At 51.4% G+C, this 19005-nt stretch overlaps 1 protein-coding gene across 3 annotated transcripts; it reads right to left on the reverse strand.

The window, feature by feature from the left end:
- Positions 1 to 1637: 1637 nt before the first annotated feature.
- Positions 1638 to 15300, reverse strand: MTHFD2 (methylenetetrahydrofolate dehydrogenase (NADP+ dependent) 2, methenyltetrahydrofolate cyclohydrolase). Of its 3 annotated transcripts, none has more exons than XM_044417412.1 (8): positions 15258 to 15300; positions 14741 to 14867; positions 5964 to 6086; positions 5276 to 5428; positions 5079 to 5186; positions 4082 to 4174; positions 3635 to 3760; positions 1638 to 2421 (listed from the first exon to the last, which is right to left on the reverse strand). In XM_044417412.1, the coding sequence occupies exons 1-8, from the start codon at positions 15297 to 15299 to the stop codon at positions 2282 to 2284; spliced, it is 912 nt and encodes a 303-aa protein (XP_044273347.1). In that variant the 5' UTR covers position 15300; the 3' UTR covers positions 1638 to 2281. The 3 variants fall into 3 exon arrangements, with proteins under 3 accessions (XP_044273347.1, XP_044273345.1, XP_044273346.1); XM_044417410.1 differs by lacking the exons at positions 14741 to 14867; positions 15258 to 15300 and adding exons at positions 7354 to 7538; positions 9034 to 9293; XM_044417411.1 differs by lacking the exons at positions 14741 to 14867; positions 15258 to 15300 and adding an exon at positions 7354 to 8664.
- Positions 15301 to 19005: the final 3705 nt, after the last annotated feature.

Genomic DNA, 19005 nt, shown 5'->3' on the forward strand with positions numbered 1-19005 from the left:
CAATTCCCCCAAAGCGTTCTTCGACCACTTCTCTCTCAGAAAGTTGGTGATGCAAGGTGTCTGGGGTGCAATCCTACAGCCGTCCATCATCACAGGATCATCCAGCTCCAGGTCCAAGATGCCGAGTCCCCAGTCTACCTCCCACAGCCCCCTCCCTCACCTGGCCTTGGGGGGAAAGGCTGCATGCCGGGGAGGGAGAGGAGGGGAGGCTGGGGCAGACAGTGGACCCCGTTCCTCCCAGCAACCCAGCCTCCTTCCCTCCGCCTCCCCAGCAAAACCTAGACAAATTCACCGTGCGCAGTATCGCTCTCCTCTTCTCTAGGGCAGATGACCAATTGCTTGTTGGAAAGAGAATGCTGCCCGGTCCATTTGAACCATGCAGGTTTAAAGGGTTTCCCTTCTAAAGACAGGGCAGCTTGATAATACATCACTTAATCACAGGTTCCTTCCTGTCCCGCAGTGTTAAAGAAAGCTGGAGTCCAGCTGAAATGCCCAAAAAACATACTTCACTGTGGAAAAGGGGCTCTTAGGTGCAGAGGCTCTGGCCCACTAGATATTGCACCTGGTTTAAATTTTAGTGTGAGACAGATGCCGGTTCCTTTTTACTCTGTAAATACTGACGTGAAGATAAACAAAAGAAAAACTTGAATTTGTTCTGCCATTGATCATGTTACGTGGATCAAGTACCATTAATTGTTGAATGCAAAGAGATGAAATGCAACAGTGCTAAGCTTGGGCAACAACCGCTCTTTGTGGTAACCACCACTCGAACTTGAATATAAGCCTCTGTATATTTCCCTCACTCGTTTTGTACCAACCAGGACCATCCGAAGCAGTAGCCCGAGACTGCCGTGGCTGTAGGCATTAGCAACCTCTAGGCCATTTTCACAACCTTGTGCAAGCAGGAGGTGCAAATCAGAAGGGCAGCTGTAGACGCCCAGCATCCCACACATCTGGGCTTGCACCGTCTTTGAATCCCACTTCCTGGCTACTTAGCACGGCAGTTCTCAATGCCATTTTTATAGACAACTGCATAGACTCGCCCTACTGGTTTCCACAAGAATGAATTTGCAGTCCCTACAGTGCTACCTGTTTGTTTCTACATTAGGAATATATATTCTAATAAACGGATGACGCTCCTCTGCTTGTGGTGTGCTCAGGCTAACCCGCTTCACTTTGCAGGATCAGAAGCCAGTCCAGCATTTTGCTGCAGGTGCAAGAGACTCCGGTGTGCTGGGCTTCACGTTTTGCCAGCGTTGTTAACTGAACGGCATCCTTTGGTGTAGTCTTATAATGGATACATCTGTCAGCAAACACCTGGAAGCTTATCAAACTGCAAGCTGAAGGGCTTCAAATTTGCAGTTTTCCTGCTTTGTGCTTTGGTCTTCAAGCTTATAGGTCACACTAGCACTATCATCTTTTTGCTCTTTAAAGACATGTGGGGAGGGGCACACAGACAGTTCCATACACAAAAACAAAACCTCCTTTCCCCTTCTTCTAGCAGAACTTTGAACAAAACTAGACGCCCCAACCACATTCACACCTCTGGAATCTGTTTGCTACTAACGAAATACAAAACGTTGCCTTCTTCCCCTTGCTTAAGATCAGCCTTGCCAGAGCATGCAAGAGGATTCAGATGCTTACAAGTGAATCGCTTTATTCCAACACAATCTGCAGCAGTCACTAGCGGCCAGCGTAAATACCAAGCAAGCTTCAATAAGCATGTAGAACCCCACTTTGGATTGTGATATTTTATCTAACTACTGGCTGTCTTAAAAACTGTGTGGAATGAGTACTGAAACAAGCTATGAACCAATTAGGCTGATGAGCTACAAAAGTCATATAAATAATTTGTTGTAGAAAATAGTAACATCTGACTGTAGAACAGCTGTTGCAGAATCCCAGCAAATGCCAGAGCATCTTCAGAGCTTCGTTTGCACTGGGCAGCTGTCACTGCATTAAGTGCATGTGGAAACTTTGTCCTCTGCACACCAGTTCTTGGCCTTCTGCTACCCTCCCCTCCTGGGTTTTGAGCAATTATCATCCAGCCTGCTGTTCTAGCAACACTTTCAGCTCCTGCACTTCAGCAACAGAGCAGTCTAAATGGCAGCTGCCAAACATAATGCACTGCACGAGACGCTCCGCATTGGGGTGCAACTATTCCAGCAGCCTCTGCTATTCTTTGATGAGCTTTCCATCAAATAAATAAATATTGCATTGCTTTTAGCCTGTGTTTGAGAGGCGACTTGGAATGTCGCTGGTGACCACTAGGGGTCCAACATTAAACGCTCAGTGCTTCGAACTCCTGGGGTCGGAACATCTTCTTCGCAGCAATGATGGTGTTTTTCATGAGCATGGCAACAGTCATGGGGCCAACCCCACCAGGAACTGGGGTGATGTAGCTGGCCTTCTGCTTAACCCCTGGAGAGAGAAAGGCAGGAGGGTAGCGCCGAGCCAAGCGGGCAACCGGAATCCAACACCTCGCACACCTTGCAGGCAGCCTCACTTGCAGCAGACCAAAACAGTGGGGCAGAACATCCCCAAGAAGGCACAGTTCCCAGCAATTAAGTCGTACATTATGTGCAGATGGACACACTTAATGTTCTGCGGAATCTGCTTAGTCTCCACATTTCTCTTTTACAAGCAGTCTGGGAAATTTGTGGCCATGGCTGTGGTAAATATTATAAGAAAATGACAACATGAAACTCATGGGCTAGATGGCCAATAGCACAGGTTAACTGCCAAGGGGGCCGCCAAGCTGTCTAGGGAATTTACTGTCTCTGATCACAGGAAGCGCAACCTGGAGTGCGTGTTCCTATCCTGACTTCTTCCTGAGAAGGTCCAGGTTGCCGAGCGGGATGCCAGAATCCCTCAGCAACAGGACAGATTGAAGGGCCAAAGCCAGGATCCCGGAAGGGTGTGACAAAGAAGGTTCCGGGAGGAGAGCAGGCTTCCTCTGCGCAAAGCAGATGCTAGTCCTGTGAATTGTTCTTGGGCGGGGGTTGGATTTGGGGGCCGAGGCGCGAGAGCGGCTTTGCTCGTGAGTGGAGTGGGAGAGTGCAAGAACCACACACTGCTGCGCAAGGGCCATGGCAGGAGCAGCGTGCTTTAGGGTAACAGCAGAGGGGCAGAGCGGGAAGACAACTGTCGAGCAGCGTCCGTTTTCCCCGGTTGCTATAACTGACACCAGAGAAATTCTGGGCAGGGAGCCACCTCTCTGCTGACCAATCTGAACTGCTGCTTATTCATGCCATATACAGCCAAGATAAGGCCAGCTGAGCTGGAGCCTGCAGGAGGGTTCTCAATGGCAAGCTGTATGCGTGGGGCACACTTTTATGCCCCTGCTTTTAAGAACTGAACTCCTGCCATCCGTTTCGCAAGCAAGGCCACAGAAGGTCACCAGCACAGAAGTTACTGGGAGGACCAGTCCAGCATGTTAAGGGACTGGAGGTCTTCTGCATTGAGCTCATTTATGGCCTTCTGGGAAACAAACACAGCCTGTCCCAAGCTGCCCCCCCCCCCCCCCCCGAAATACCTGAAATACTTTATTTGCTCAATACAAGAAACACCAGGTGGTGCAGGGCATGGGAAATCTTGTTCACCAGACCTCGCAGATACCAATCTGCTTCCTCACCTTCAAAATCTACATCTCCAACAAGTTTTGGTTTCGCAGTTACAGGGTCCTGAACTCGGTTTATGCCGACATCGATCACGGCTGCTCCCTCTTTGATCATATCAGCTGTGATCAAGTTAGGAATGCCTGCAATTTACAAGGGAGCAGTTTAGTATGACAGAAAGCTACCGGAAGTCACCCCCTGCGGCTACAAAACTCAAGGCCCGTTTCTGCTCCTCAGTTTGAGACCTCAGTGAGATACCACCACACACACGTGTGTAAACCAATCCCGTGTGCCTGCAGGGCAGCTGCCGGAAGGGACTTGTGGAATTTCCCAGGCAGAGACTCCGGTATCAAAATCTTACATGAAGCCCCCCGGAACTATTTGTGGCACTGCCCCTTGAGGAATGCCCCGCCCGCTGCCCCCGAGCATCTGGCCTCCCACCTCCTTTCCTTAGGTGCTCTTACCTGCTGCTGCAACCACAATGTCCGCCAGAATTGTGTGCTGCTTGAGCTGCTCTTTGGGAGTGTAGCGATGGGAGATGGTCACGGTTGCGTCCCCTGGAAAGAGCCGTTACAGTGAGGCGGCACCCTGGGCCTCCCGGGCGACCCAACCCTCACAGTTCCCAGTGAGGAGGCTGCTTAACGAGGAGCCGCAGCCAAAGGGCCAACCGTGCACCGCTGAATTACACAGTACGGAGAGTGGGGTGGGGCGGGATTCACGCGCGGAAGGACAGAGCTCTCTGCTCAGAAGAATCCCAGGGCTCAGAAGTCTTCAACGATAAGGAAACAAGTCTAGCAGCAGGCAAGCTCTGGAGCAGCAGCTGGTGGGGGGAATCTCAGGGTTCTAGCAGAGAATTAAATCCACACACTGCAACTTATAGCAGGCACACCCCAGGGAAGGCCACCAACTTAACACAAAGTAGAAAAGTTGATGTGCGGTTTGTGGCTCAGTGACAACAAGAAACCCCAGAACTGATGGTCTGAGGACGGCATTACCTCTGGACATTTCCCACCTCCCTCGTTCACCCCAGTGGGACAGCTTCATCTGCACTATTCTTCGCATTATCTCTAGGAGGGGCAGCACCCCCGATCTCTCAGCACTGCAGGGAAATCCATATTCCAGAAGGACAAAAAGTAGGTTGCTTTTGCCGACAGAGAGACAGAAGTGGGTCCCGTGCCATTTGGGAAAGCTCATACCACTTTTCTCAGTGTGCTTCTGAAAGCCAACCGGAGTATGGAAGTGGGCACAGGGCTGCACCTACAGAAGAAATGCAAGTCCCCGCTCCTTGGGTGCATTAACTGGGGAAAGTCCCGTAGGAGCATCAATCTACAGTGCCTTCTGCAGCACTTATCATGCTTTCAAGTCAGGGAACACTCTCCTTCCTACCCCAAGAACAACTTGCAGCAATTAAGCACATCAGGTGTGGGCAGCCAGATGGATCTGGCAGTAGCCCAGTCTTACCTCCAGGCCGCTCATGCCTGCCGTCGGTGTGCAAAAGCATCGCAATGGGCATTCCGACGTTCTTTGACCGACCCGCCACCACCACATTCTTGCCCAGAGTTGGGATTCCTGCAATGTAGCACACGCGCACACCCCGTGAGGATCGGCACTCCCTTGGCGGACCTCGGGCGGCAGTGGGGTTTGCATGCGACTCCTACCGGTTCGCTTGATGATCTCCCACACGCCCCACGGAGTGGCTGGCAGCATGGAGTCCTGGTCCAGGCACATCCGGCCCACGTTCACAACGTGGAAGCCATCGACATCCTTCTCGGGGTGCACGGCATTGCAGACTTTTCGCTCATCGATATGTTCTGGGAGAACAGAAAAGAAGGATTTCATCCATACTGTTGCAGAGAACGGGGAGTAAGACGCTAACATACGGACATTAAAAGAGGCGTTTTTCTAACGGAACCTGGTCCTTTGATACCTGCAATAAACAAGACTCCCACACTAGAGACTGACAGGAGAGCCAGTGCGGTATAGTGGCTAAGAACGGGGATGTGGGACTCGGGCAGCCTGGGTTCTGGTACCGCTCAGCTCAGCCCTAGAGCGAACTGGGAAACGTTGGGACAGTCAGACTCGAAGCCCAGGGTTGTTGTGGCCGTAAGACTGACAGCAGGAAGAAAAACTGATGAGAGCCACTTTCAGTTTTTCATAAAAAAGAAAAAAGTATTGTATGGCTCTACTAACTAAATGTAGATGACATGCATTTCTTTCCTGGCAAATTACCCGCCAAACTAGAGGAGCGCAAGTCTGGCTCCCACTGCCGGCCCTGCAGCTTATTCACAAGTCACAAAGGGGCACCTGCAGGGGGAGCCTTCCCGAGTTCCCCCAAGATGCACTTACCAGGCAGAGGCAGCTGCACCAGCAGCCCGTCCACACCGGCATCCTGGTTCAGCCTGGCTATTAGATCCAGCAGCTCCTCTTCTGTCACAGAGGCTGGCTTCAGGATCGTTTCACTGCTGATTCCTACAAACAACCAAACATGGAACGCTGCTTGCTGTGGCTAGTTGCGAAGTTGCATCCGACCCTTCACATGGAATAAGAGGCTCAGAAAGAGTCTGAAACTGGTAGTTCAACCCACCAGGAACAGCTCCGATGTAAGTTCCAGGAGGAAAAGAGAAGGGCTGATGGCAGGCCCTGCCTCTGAAGAATACAGCATTCTTGAAAACAGAGCAGGAACAGCAGGGTGCAAACTGGAGGTGCTAAATATTTGGCACTGCAAACTAAACTTAAACAGCTGATTGGAACAAAAATCTTGAAGCTTTCCTTGGAAGAGTTAGCAGACTTGGGTAAAAGCAGGCAAAACAGAAGGAACGGCCAGCACCCCACGCTGGCTCTTCAAGTGATCCAAGTGCATTTTCCCCACCGCTGTTCTAGGACCACCATTCTTTATTCCGATACTCACGTGAGTGAAGTAAGAATACCTTTATACGGAATACCGCAACTGAACACTGCACCTACAAACTTCATATCTGATGAGCATTTTCTATCCCAAAGTCCACAAACTGTGCAAACGCTTACTGGCTAATGAACCCAGAAATACAGGAGCTGGCAAATAACGCATACTTTTTGTGAATACTGCCAAGCACACACGAGGCCCACTGTCCACAAGCCAGGAGGCTGCAGAAGCGGCGCACTAAAAAACGGTTGTCTGGTTTGTGGCATCTGCTGGCTGCCAAATGGGCATGGTAACAATCAAAGATCTCGCGCCTCTGCTGTGACTGCAGTAGCTAAAGAGGCAATTTTTAAATTTTTATATTTGTAAAGTTTTAGCTTAGGACTTTACATCTTGCTTGAGCCTTCCCTCTTGTAAGCTGTGAAATAATTGCTGATGTAGAAGTGAAGCACACAGTGCGGTTAAAAAACATAATACAATACTACTGTTATTGTGAATGCAGCAAAGCCACAGATAAGACAGCAGATGCCGGACAGTTTGTGAGCAACTGAAAAGGCACCAGGCAAAACACAGGCCCTCTTGCTAGGCCACACTGGATTCCCCGCCCGCTTTGTGCAGCTGGCCATGCAGCTAAAGTACCACTGGATCCTTCCTTTTTCTTAGGAAGGGATGCAAAGCAAGAGCGGATGCAGAAGCAGCAGACGGTTGACCTCAGCCCCACTTCCCTGGTGTTGATCGTTAAGTAAAAGGCACCTGGCGCCAGATGCTCACCCAAAATCTTCTTCCTTGCAAGGTTACTGCCAAACTCCAGTCGGAGAAAGCAGTGTGCAGGCTTACCTACATCGGCTGCCGCTTTGGTTTTGTTCAGCACGTAGGAGTGACTCGCGGGGTCTTCGCCAACGAGAACCACGCTGAGGTGAGGTCTCCTGTTACCAGCGGCGACCCACTGCTCGACTTCATGACGGGCTTCTTGCTTGATTTGCCGTGCCAGCTTTCTCCCAGAAATGACAACCGCCTCATGCCTGCCAATAAGCTTGCTTTGAAGTTTCTGCCTTTCGCCGGTCCAAGTGATGACATACTTCGGCATGACAGCACTGCACTATCCCGTCTTCCCAAGCAGGAGTGGCTGTCAGCCAGTCCCAGGCTAGCTCAGCCAGTGATTAAGCCAGCTGAATCAATTTCTGCTCTCTCACAGGAGCCAGACAAAAGGCGTGGCCCAAAAGCACGACAGAGTGGTCCAAAGCACACACTCTGCCCCGTAGCTAAGAACTGATGCAACGCAGCAAGAATCCCAAGATGCTAAAACTGTTCTGACACCAAGATAACTGGCTGCTGCAAAGCATTATGTAACTGTCTAGCAAAGTTGCATGAGAGGAACTCTTTGAACAAAGGGACTTTCTGTTGCACTCAAACAGAACACAGCAGATTCTGCGTGCAGCGACCACAGCATCACACAGCTTGGGCACTATCAGCATATTTACATGGCTTTGGGTACAACCAGCACTCTACTTTTTGGGCAAAATCCGCACAGCTCCAGAAGTAAGGAATGTGCTGCTACTGCGAATGTTGGCTGTTGTTCATCGATCAAGAAAAATGCACCGAGAGCCTTGCTCAAGCAGCTTTTCAAGGCCGATGTTATACCTTGTTTTCTCAGCTCCACTATTTTTTCAAATATTACAGAGATGTTGTCTCTTGGAGGCTGAAATATATTGTGTGCGAGGGAACTCTCCTCAGCTAACAGGACATAGAAGAGTAAAGCTAGCAGAGGGTGCCAAGACCATCAGGTCCGGCCCTGCTCGAGCCCAGGCGCGCCTGCCAGACGGCTGTCCGGCTGCCCCTTGAACGCCTCCGGCGTGGGAGCGCCCACCGCCTCGCCAGGCCATGGGTTCCACGGCCACCGAGCCGGCGGTCGGGACGTGCTTCCGAGGCCCAGCCAGGACCGGGCGTCCAGTAACCTGAGCCCGCGTTTCTGGGACAATATCCTGCCCTTCCTCTTGGACACAGCATGTCAAGTACGGACGAGTGCAGTACTATCCCGTCTCCCGCTCGTCGCACTTGCCACTCTCCGCAGAGCACGGCGTCGGTCTCGGGCACCGAGCCTCTCCAGGCGCCCAGCCGGGCAGGGCCGATAAGGAGCCGATCGGCTCGGGCTGGCTCGAGTCCCCGCTTGCGCACCGCCCGCGGGCTCCCTCCAAGCGCTGGACCCCAGCGGAGCCGGAATGCAGTCCCATCATCCCCAGCCACGCCCTGCCTGCCGCGGGGCGGCCGTGCAAGCCGCGCGGAGGATTTCATCAGCCTGCAGCGCCCCGAGCCGCCGCTGGGGGCAGCCCGCAGCCGGCCGGCAGCCCTCCGTGCAGCAGCCCGCAGCCGGCCGGCGGGACCTCCCCGCCCGCGAGGCTTCCTTCGCTCGCCGCGCCGCGCCGCCTCCGAGGGCCGCGCCGCCCGCGCGAGCGAGCGCAGCGGACGGACGGACCGGCGGGCGTCCCCCGCGACGGGCGCCGCGCGCGCATACCGTACCTGGGAGCGGAGCGGTGCAGCGCGCGCGCCCCCCGCGGGAAGGGCAGGGCGCGGCAGCCGCGGGGCCCGCGGGCGGCCTGGCCGCAGAACCGGAGCAGCGCGAGCGGGCAGCCGGCGGTTGCCATAGCGACGGAAAGCGGGCAGCTGCCGGCTGGCGGAGGGAGTAGCCGTAGACCCCGCTGCGAGCGCCTTATAAAGGCACTGTCCCGCCCCTCGCGCCGCTCGCAGGCCATTGGGTGGGAAGGGATCCGCGCGAGGCGCGGGCCCGCGCTGATTGGACGAAGGCCGAAGAGGACGTCCGCCGGAGCCCGATTGGCCGGCGGGGTGCCTGAGCGAGCGGCGGGGAAGGCCTGCGAGGCCTGTGGCGAGCCGGCTCGCGGCGGCGCCGGGAAGCGGCCTCGCTGGGCGCCCGGCTCGCGGGGCCCGCCTGGGTTCCGCGCCCTGGCGCTGCTCCCACTGCCCAAACGCCGCCGTCCCGCGCGGCGGCGTCTCGGCCGCTGGATCGCGCTCTGCAGGCGGGCGGCTGAGGCAGAAGCCGCCGGGGCCCAGCCCCGCCGCCAGGCATGACCCGCCCTGCGCGGGCCTCAGCGGCGGGCACCCTTCCGCAGAGGCGGTCCCGGGGCGGTGGTGCTTCGAGGGACCCGGCAGTGTGGCCTCAGAGCCGTGCCTGAGCTGGGCAGCCTGGGGCCTCTCCTAGCCTCGGGCCAGCCCGGCGGTGCAGGCGGGACCAGGCGGAGAACCGGTACAACCCCCGGGGCGCCCTGCTTCCCTGCAGCCATCCAGCGGGAGCTGGTGCTGCGTAAGGCCGAAGCTTGCGAGGGAGGCGACGGGGCAGCCGAGGGCCCTCCTGGCTCAGCTGCGGAGCAGAGCTGCTTTACCCATCGGACAAGCCACACTAAATATAAAGGAAGACCTGTTCTTAAAGCAGTAAAATTCGTTAAGATCCGCTATTTACTTAACTCTTCCCTCAGCAAAAGGGAAAAAAATTAAAAGGTTTTCTAAAGATTTACATCTTAAATACTTCCTGCTAAACCAGACCAGCAGGTCTAACGGCAGGTGTTTTGTAGAGGGCCACTCTGAGGCAGGAGGCATCAGCTGCCAACCTCTTCTGCCACCCCCCAAAAAGCCCTGCACATTTCAGAGGCTGAAAAGAAGACAGGAGGCAAAATATGTTCTCTCCCTGATGGGCACACTCCAAACACTTTTATTTTACATTTATATACCACTCTACTGCATTTACTGTGCACTAGTTAGACCTCACCTAGAATGCCGTTTAGTTTTTTAAAAATGCAGAAAAAATAGGAAAGGTTCAGAAGAGGGCAGCAAAGATGATCCAGGGTCTGGAAACGAATGCCCTAGGAGAGACTTAAAGAGCTGGGCATGTTTGCTCTCAAGAATATTGAGAGGGAATATAACAGTGTTCTACAACAGCTGCCACGAGGAGGAAGGAAAAGATCTCAACAATGAATGTACGCCAGAACACAGCAGATTCAGGCTAGACACCAGGAAGACTCCCTGTCAGAGCAACACAACAGTGGAGCCAGCTGCCAGGAGACTGGGCGGCCCTCGGAGTGGGGTGGTGCGACTTGGTGTCCGGCACTAGCAGGATTGGACCCAGTGGCATCCCCGGCCCCTCCCAAACCTGCTCTTCTATGATTCTATGAATGTCTCATTGCAAGACACGGTGACGTGCCAAGCAAACCGGCCACTCTGGCGTTTGTGCGCCCAGGTCTGGCTGCTGTGGAAGTGAGAATCCCAGCCTGGTTACCCCAATAAAGGTAACCAGGCTTTAAGACAGACCTTGGGGTATTTCTTACAAGCAACGTTTCTGTACTTTCTCTGTGATCTTGAGAATACTGTATGTACCATGTGACCTACAAGAATACTGTAGGAAGAGGATTTTATCTCACTTGAAGATGGGACTTGCTTGATAGCAAAATCCCCCAATTTCTGTCCACGCAGATATGTTGAACTACAAATCCTAGCTGGCATGGGGATTGTGGGGGCCATAGCCCACCGTATCTGGAGGAGTCCAGGTTGGGGAAGGCTGTTCTATGCCCCACCCAGCTTGATTTCCATTGACATTTTCACTAAACACACCACGCTTCTTGTTTTCTTAATATAACAACAGTTTGGGGGGGGTTCTCTCCACCTTCCAAGGGATGTACACATTTTACACAAAGGATGGAGACAGTTCCTGGTAACTGTATTTTACATTTTCAAAAATAGGAGAGCAACTGTGCTTTCTTCCAAAAGTCTGAGAGAGAGTCTTCCAGGTGCATCCTGAAATACCTGCTCTGCACCTAGCAGAGACTGATGTGAATGACAGCCACCTTCTCCCATATTCCACCTGAAAGTGGTCATAAAAGGCAGGCTCCAAAATGAGTGCATTTCTGAGCTGGGGAACAATCTGTGGCCCTCCAGAAGTTTTGGCCTACAATTCCCCCAAGTCCTACCCAGCACAGCCAGTGATGAGGCCTGATGGGAGTTGTAGGCCACAACTTCTGGAGAGCCACAAGCTGCCCACCCCTTACCTAGCCCGATTATGAGTGCTGGTGAACTTAAATGCTCGCATTCTATTTTGTGATGGTTGGCCCAATATGATGAATACAGATGGTGTAAGTTTTAATGACCATGTTTGCCTTTTTTTGACCAAGCAGCATAACAAAGCCTAACTTTTTAGCAAGATAGCAATGTTATGTTCGATGTGAAGGGAGTGCTCTTATTTTTCTCTGATAAATAATGCAACACAAGCTATGTTTTAAGACCATATTTTGCTTTTATAGCATTAAAACACAAGGTGGAAGCATCTGTTCTCTTAACAGGATTGAAATGCCAGTTTTCTAAGCTCCACTTTTGCATCTTCCCCCACCACCCTTGATAGCCATTCGGTAACATTTATCACTTAGCAAGTGGTATCCAACATTAATATCCCATATTTCATCCTAACCTGGTGATGATCAGAACTCAAAGAATATTATTTGACAACTGACCACAGTCCAAGCCTGCTCTTAGGGGCTTTTTACTTTTTCACCCTTGTTTGGGTCTGCTAAATTAGGGGAAACTGTATTTAATGAAAGAGAAAAATAAGTTATATTGTTGCAATTTATATGCTGAACATTAAATAAATGTTACTCTTAATATATACAATTGGCTTAATGTCTGTGCCTTCTATTTCATAGAAATGTGCAGTGCTGAGTGTTCTCAGGAGAACTAGAAAAAGTTGTAAAGTACAGAGTGCTTTACAATTAGCCTGGAAGAAATTAGACTGCTTCATTGACAAAATATTCTTTACCAAGAAATATCTGACATTTCAGGAAGCAAACTGCCATTTAAACACACCAGATGGTATAGCACCTTCTGAACACAAGGAAAAAATAACCTGTTCTTCATAGCTAATAAACCTGCACTGATTTAACCTTAGAAAGCCTTAGTGTACATAACTGGTAGTTTAAAGCAATCTCTTGAGCACAAGGGACCGATACCCTCTTATAGTCATCTCTATACTTGTGGGCCTGCAACCAATCCAACAAAAACACGCATCACATTTCATCCGTGACTTCTGCCTGCCCTGTGACATACATTGACAAAAAAAGGGAAACACAATAACTCTGTGAGTACGATTAGTCCTTTCTGCAACATACTCCATTTTCCTCTTGGCTCTACTACTGCTGGTAGGATTTTTATAAAGAGGCGAAGACCCATCTTACTGGGGGGAAAGCTAACCTATGCAATTAAGAGAGCAAACTTCTACATTTGAAATAAATACTGTAGAAACCCATCTTTGGTATCCTGGTTTTACTGTACACCAGCACAATTTTATTTGCAGTATGACTGGGGAGCAGGGGAAGCATGGGGGAGGGGTGGAAATACAAGCGCCTGACTTCATCATGTGCCAAGAGGGATCTTCTGAGCACCCCTCCACTTCCTGAAAGTCACAAACCCTGTGGGCCATTAGCCAGTCCTAGCTTCTGCACTTGGGAACAGAAGTGAAAATCCGTAGTCCATGCATTGCTTTAATTTCTTCACTTAGGGCCTAAAAGAAGAAAGCACTGTAAACTACACAAGAGAAAAAGCAGCCTGAAAACCCAGAAGGCAACACACAAGCCTGTGCCCTAAGACAGCCATGCTAGAACAAGTGTAAATAGATGTTTAAGCCATTTGTTACATTAGTTATAGGAAGACTTTTAGGACCTGGGCCTCATGAAGTAGGTGACACAACAATAAATACTTGCTCTATTTGGTCTCACACTGAGGAAGGGTGTTTTGGGCCACCTTGTATGTTTGCAAAAATCAAACTGTTTCAAGTCTTATAAAGTGATCCAAAGCTAAAATAATACCAAATGGAGTTATTTATTTCTAGGCATGAGTACTATTTGTGGAAATGCACTGAACAAACAATGAGATCACAGAGTATGCCATGTCCAATATGTCCAGAGTAGTTAGTTAGAAAAATCTGAATATATTCATGCAGACATGCACAGGAGTTTGAGGAGCAAAGAACAGATTACCCTGGAAAACGCTTGCAATTCAGGATGTTTCCAGATATGACTTTTACTGTGCAATCTCAGTACCTTTCATTCACAGAAATTTATGTGGCGGGAGGGTGTGCTTCAAAGATACTTTCCTCTGTTTGCTGCTCTCCTATGTTCTCCCATATGTCCAAAACATGTGAACATACCTGATTGACCATTTGGTGCTGTTGCACTGTTCTCTTTTCTTTAAACTCTTCAGATTCGATATGGATTTCATACATTGCTCCACAGCCACCTTACCAAAACAGATATGATTTTACCACTGACATTTGGCTACTAGCTACAAGTGTGTCACATATTTACACTTATGCTCTTGGATTTCATCTTACTATTAGTTTTACAGTGCAATCCTATCCAGATCAACTCCAGTAAATTCCAGAGAGTTAACTAGGACTTCCCCCCATGTGTGTGTGGACTACAATCTTAACCAGGAAGGGAAGGCTGCCCACATCAAGGCAGAGGATAGATTTAATATTTGGACTTGAAAATCTCATTTTACAAACAACATATATGGGCTTTCCACCTAGCTTTGATTCTTTACTAGCATTATTACTGCATTTTTTCAGCATCCTGTTACTAAAAGCATTTAAAAAAAAAGATTATTTCCAGGAATCTAATAGATGTGTATCAACCACACAAAATGCTGCCAGGATTCAAGATGGAGTAAGGGAGATAAAAGCTGGCTGAGAAAACATCAGAGCCTGCTCAGTTGAAATGTTCCTTACCAGGAGATGCGAACCCACCTCTTCGTTTACTCTCCCCATTACCTTTCAACTTGTGTGCCATTTCTTTTTAGCATTTAAGTCTGTGGGCAGGGGACTGATGGATTATAAATCACTCTGGGAGGTCTCTTCTTCTGAAGATTGGAATGAAAATACTTAAAATAAAAACAACAGCAAATAATGCCAGCCCTTAATCTTAGCATGAGGCTTCACAATGCAATCACACATAATCATAAACTAATGCCATTCTCCAAATCTTTTCCACTTAAACTATGACTACTCCAAGGGGAGAAAAAGGCAGGTTGCTGCACAAAATAAACTGAAAAGCACAAGCATCTGCTCAGCCTTAATCTGTGGATGACCAGCAAGATTTAGATCCCACAGCAAAACCTTCAGGGTGCAGCATGTTCCACCCGACTAAGGGATCAGGCCTGAAGCAATGCTGCTTACCTGATATATCTACTACTTTGATGGCAGCAGCTCGAGGAAACTTCTCCTTCAGGATCTGCGTCACCCTGGCTTCCCCATCCGTCTGGGCCGTGTAGGTTCGCACTGTGCTGCGCAGGGCACGAAAGATCTATTGACATGAAATAAGCCCCGTTAGTTGGGGATCACACGAGAATAACGCCGAGGATCAGTACCTGAGACTCGCCGCGGTCGCGAAGAGAAGCTGCTTCGGGACACGCGAGCCCCGCCGCCGCGCCCCCCCCCCCGGAAGAGCCTCGCCGGGAATCGGGGGGGGGCGCCTCTCCATCTCTCGCGCGCACAGGGCCGCTCGGCCACGGAGGACACCAAAGGGAGCTGCGCCGCCGACAGGCCTGGCCCGACGCCGCGGGAACGGGCGGACGGGAGACGCCCGGCCTCCTGCTGCGGGGCCGGCCGGCCGCCCCGCGGGCCGCGCGCGACGGGCCCGCCAGGAGCCCCCGCCTCAGCGCCGGCCGCGCCCTCCCACCCGCGCAGCACCCACCTGGCCGCCGCAGGCAGGCAGCCTCGCCGCCGCCGCCGCCATCGCGCCTCTGCGTCGCCGGAAGATGACGCCGCCGCGGCTCTCATAGACGTCACGCGAGGGCGCATCGGGCGCCCCGCCCCTGCTGGGCTGTACCGCGACTGCGCAGGCGCGCCCACTCCTCCGGCTCTTTCGCAGCCGCGGTTTCTCTGCGTTAGGTTTACATTGCGCCGTTTTCTTTTGCAGAGACCTTGCAGCAGCTCACGCCGTTCTCTCCGCGGCTTAGCCATCTTACCCCAACCCTGCGGGGCGGCCCGAAGGCGCTGCGTTGGCCCTGCGGCGGAGCAGGGCCCAGGGCCCAGGCTGCGGAGGCCCCGAACAGGGCCCCGTTGAGGTGGCCGCCCCCGGAGCGAGGTGATCCGGACGGATTCCTGAGGGCTCGGGGGATTTTCCGGCTGATAAGGCTGGGCTCCTGTTGATGCCCCGGTCAGTTCGTGGAATAGGGAGATGACCAGGGCAATTGGCGTGGCTGCTCGGAAGCGTCCTCTCCCACGCTGCAGGGCCCGCTCGGCACCATGGTGTTCGCCTGAGTTGCGGGCGATGAAGCAGGCTGGGAGGCGATCGGAGCGCAGGCGGAGGAAAGCTCGGGGCGAGGCTGACGCAACATACTTACGTGCTCACTATCGCGCCTATGCTGTGGCGGCGAGGGCGGCGAAGGGGCAGTTCTCCGCTTCCATTGCTTCCTTGCAGTGTTGTCCGGCAGAGCTTTTCTGAATAGTGCAAGGCCTAACACACGCTGGTCAGGAAAATGACGGGGCTGCACCTTCGGCAGCCCGCTGTGATGACTTTGCCCAGCTCTTTAAGTAAAAAATCGCTTCGATTCGCCGCGGTCTGGGCTCCACAGTTGATACTGTTCCAGTACGGGAAGTGTCCAGAGCTCCGTCTGGTCCATCTTTAATGGATGAGTTTCAGTTATCGTGGCCTGATGATGTGGACAAGGTGCTTGGGCTGGTACGTCCAACCACTTGTCTTCTTGACCATTGCCCTTCCTGGCTACTTAAGGAGGCCAGTTATGGGATTGGTCCCTGGGTCCAGGAGGTTATTAATGGCTCACTGAGGGAGGACCGGGTCCCACCCCACTTGAAGGAGGCGGTGATCTGACCTGTCCTGAAGAGGGCATCCCTGGACCCAGAGGTGGCCACCAACTTTAGACTGGTGGCCAATATTCCAGTTTTGGGCAAGGTGTTAGGGCGGGTGGTGGCGGGCCAACTCCAGGCACTCTTGGATGAAACTGATTATCTGGACCCATTTCAGTCTGGCTGCAGACCCAGTTACGGCACTGAATCTGCCTTGGTCGCCCTGTATGATGACCTGTGCAGGGAGAGGGACAGGGGGAGTGCATCCCTGTTGGTTCTCCTGGACCTCTCACCAGTTTTTGATACCACTGACCATGGTATCCTTCTGGACAGGCTGGCTGATTTGGGAGTAGGAGGCACTGCCCTGCAGTGGTTCCACTCCTATCTGGCTGGCCGATTCCAGAAGGTGGTGCTGGGGGACTATAGCAATGAGCCATGGCAGCTTTGCCATGGAGTTCCACAGGGCTCTATTTTGTCCCCCATGCTATTTAACATCTACATGAAACCGCTGGGAGAGGTCATCAGGAGGTGTGGGCTGTGGAGCCATCAGTACACGGATGACACCCAGCTCTACCTCTCGTTTTCCACCAATCCAGGTGAGGCAGTGGCTGTACTGAACCGGTGCCTGGCTGAGGTAATGAGCTGGATGAGGGCCAGTAAACTGAGCCTCAATCCAGATAGGATGGAAGTCCTGTTGGTGGGTGGTACAGGTCTCCAGGTAGGTGATTTTGACCCAGTTCTGGATGGGGTAGCACTCCCTCTAAAGGACAGGGTCTGCAGCTTGGGGGTACTCCTCGACCCAGAGCTGTCACTGAAGTTCCAGGTGGCAGCAGTGGCAAGGAGTGCCTTCCTACAACTTCGACTGATCCATCAGTTGTGTCCTTACCTGGATGAGCACTCCCTAGCACCAGTGATACATGCTCTGGTAACTTCCTGCTTGGATTACTGCAACGCGCTCTACGTGGGGCTGCCCTTGAAAACAGTCCAGATACTGTAACTGGTACAGAATAGAACTGCCAGGCTGCTGACAGACACCAGCCATTACTCCAGCCCAAAACCTTTTTATTTAATCGTTATTTTAAAAATTAGCATTTTTAGTGGTTCACAGTTGCTTTTGATTTATCTGTATTGGTTTATAGTAATTTTCTCCTTCATGGATCACTGCCTTGTTGTGGCGAAGGGGCTTGTGTAGCGCAATGAAGCTATGAGCTGTGTTGTGCAGGGCCACCCAAGACGGACAGGTCACAGCAGAGAGCTCTGACAAAACGTGATCCCCTGGAGAAGGAAATGGCAGCCCACTCCAGTACCCTTGCCGTGAAAACCCCCGGGACGGTACCAAAAGGCCAAAAGATATGATGCCGGAAGATGAGCCCCTCAGGTCGGAAGGTGTCCAATGTGCTACTGGGGACGCGCAGAGGGCTAGTACTCATAGCGCCAGAAAGAAGGAAGCGACTGGGTCAAAGCCGAAGGGACACTCAGTTGCGGATGTATCTGGTGGTGAAAGGAGAGTCCGATGCTGTAAAGATCTATACTCCATAGGCACCTGGAATGTAAGATCCATGAATCAAGGCAAGCTGGATGTGGTCAAACAAGAAATGACAAGACTGAACATCGACATCTTAGGAATCAGTGAACTAAAATGGACAGGAATGGGTGAATTTAATTCAGATGACCATCAGGTATACTACTGCGGGCAAGAATTCCTCTGAAGAAATGGAGTAGCCTTCATAGTCAATAAAAGAGAAGGAAAAGCAGTATTGGGATACAATCTCCAAAATGACAGAATGATCTCAGTTCGAATCCAAGGCAAACTGTTCAACATCACAGTAGTCCAAGTCTTTGCCCCAACCACTGGTGCTGAACAGGCTGAAGTTGACCGGTTCTATGACTGCCTACAACACCTTCTAGAATTAACACCAAAAAAGGATGTCCTTATCCTGGGGGACTGGAATGCGAAAGTAGGAAGCCAAAAGATAAGCGGAATAACAGGCAGGTTTGGCCTTGGAGTACAAAGTGAAGCAGCGCACACGCTGGTAGAATTCTGTCAAGAGAATACGATGGTCATAGCAAACACTCTTTTCCAGCAATCCAAGAGACGACTCTACACATGGACATCACCAGACGGTCAACACAGAAATCAGATTGACTATGTGCTCTGCAGCCAAAGATGGAGAAGCTCTATACAATCAGTAAAAGCTAGACCAGGAGCTGACTGTGGCTCAGAGCATGAGCTTCTGGTTGCAAAATGTAGGCTTAAATTGAAGAAAGTAGGGGAAAGCACTAGGCCACTCAGGTATGACTTAAATCATATCCCTGATGTATATACAGTAGTGCTGACAAATAGACAGAGTGCCTGAAGAACTATGGACGGAGGTTCACAACATTGTACAAGAGGCAGCAACTAAAACCATCCCAAAGAAAAAGAAATGCAAGAAAGCAAAATGGCTGTCCGAGGAAGCTTGACAAATAGCTGAGGAAAGAAGGGAAGCGAAAGGCAAGGGAGAAAGAGAAAGATATACCCAATTGAATGCAGAATTCCAGAGAATAGCTAGAAGAGATAAGAAGGCCTTCTTCAATGAACAGTGCAAAGAAATAGAAGAAAACAATAGAATAGGGAGAACCAGAGATCTCGT

The sequence above is a fragment of the Varanus komodoensis genome, unplaced genomic scaffold (assembly GCF_004798865.1).
Source record: "Varanus komodoensis strain SLA01 unplaced genomic scaffold, ASM479886v1 scaffold88, whole genome shotgun sequence".
Classification (NCBI taxonomy): Eukaryota; Metazoa; Chordata; class Lepidosauria; order Squamata; family Varanidae; genus Varanus; species Varanus komodoensis.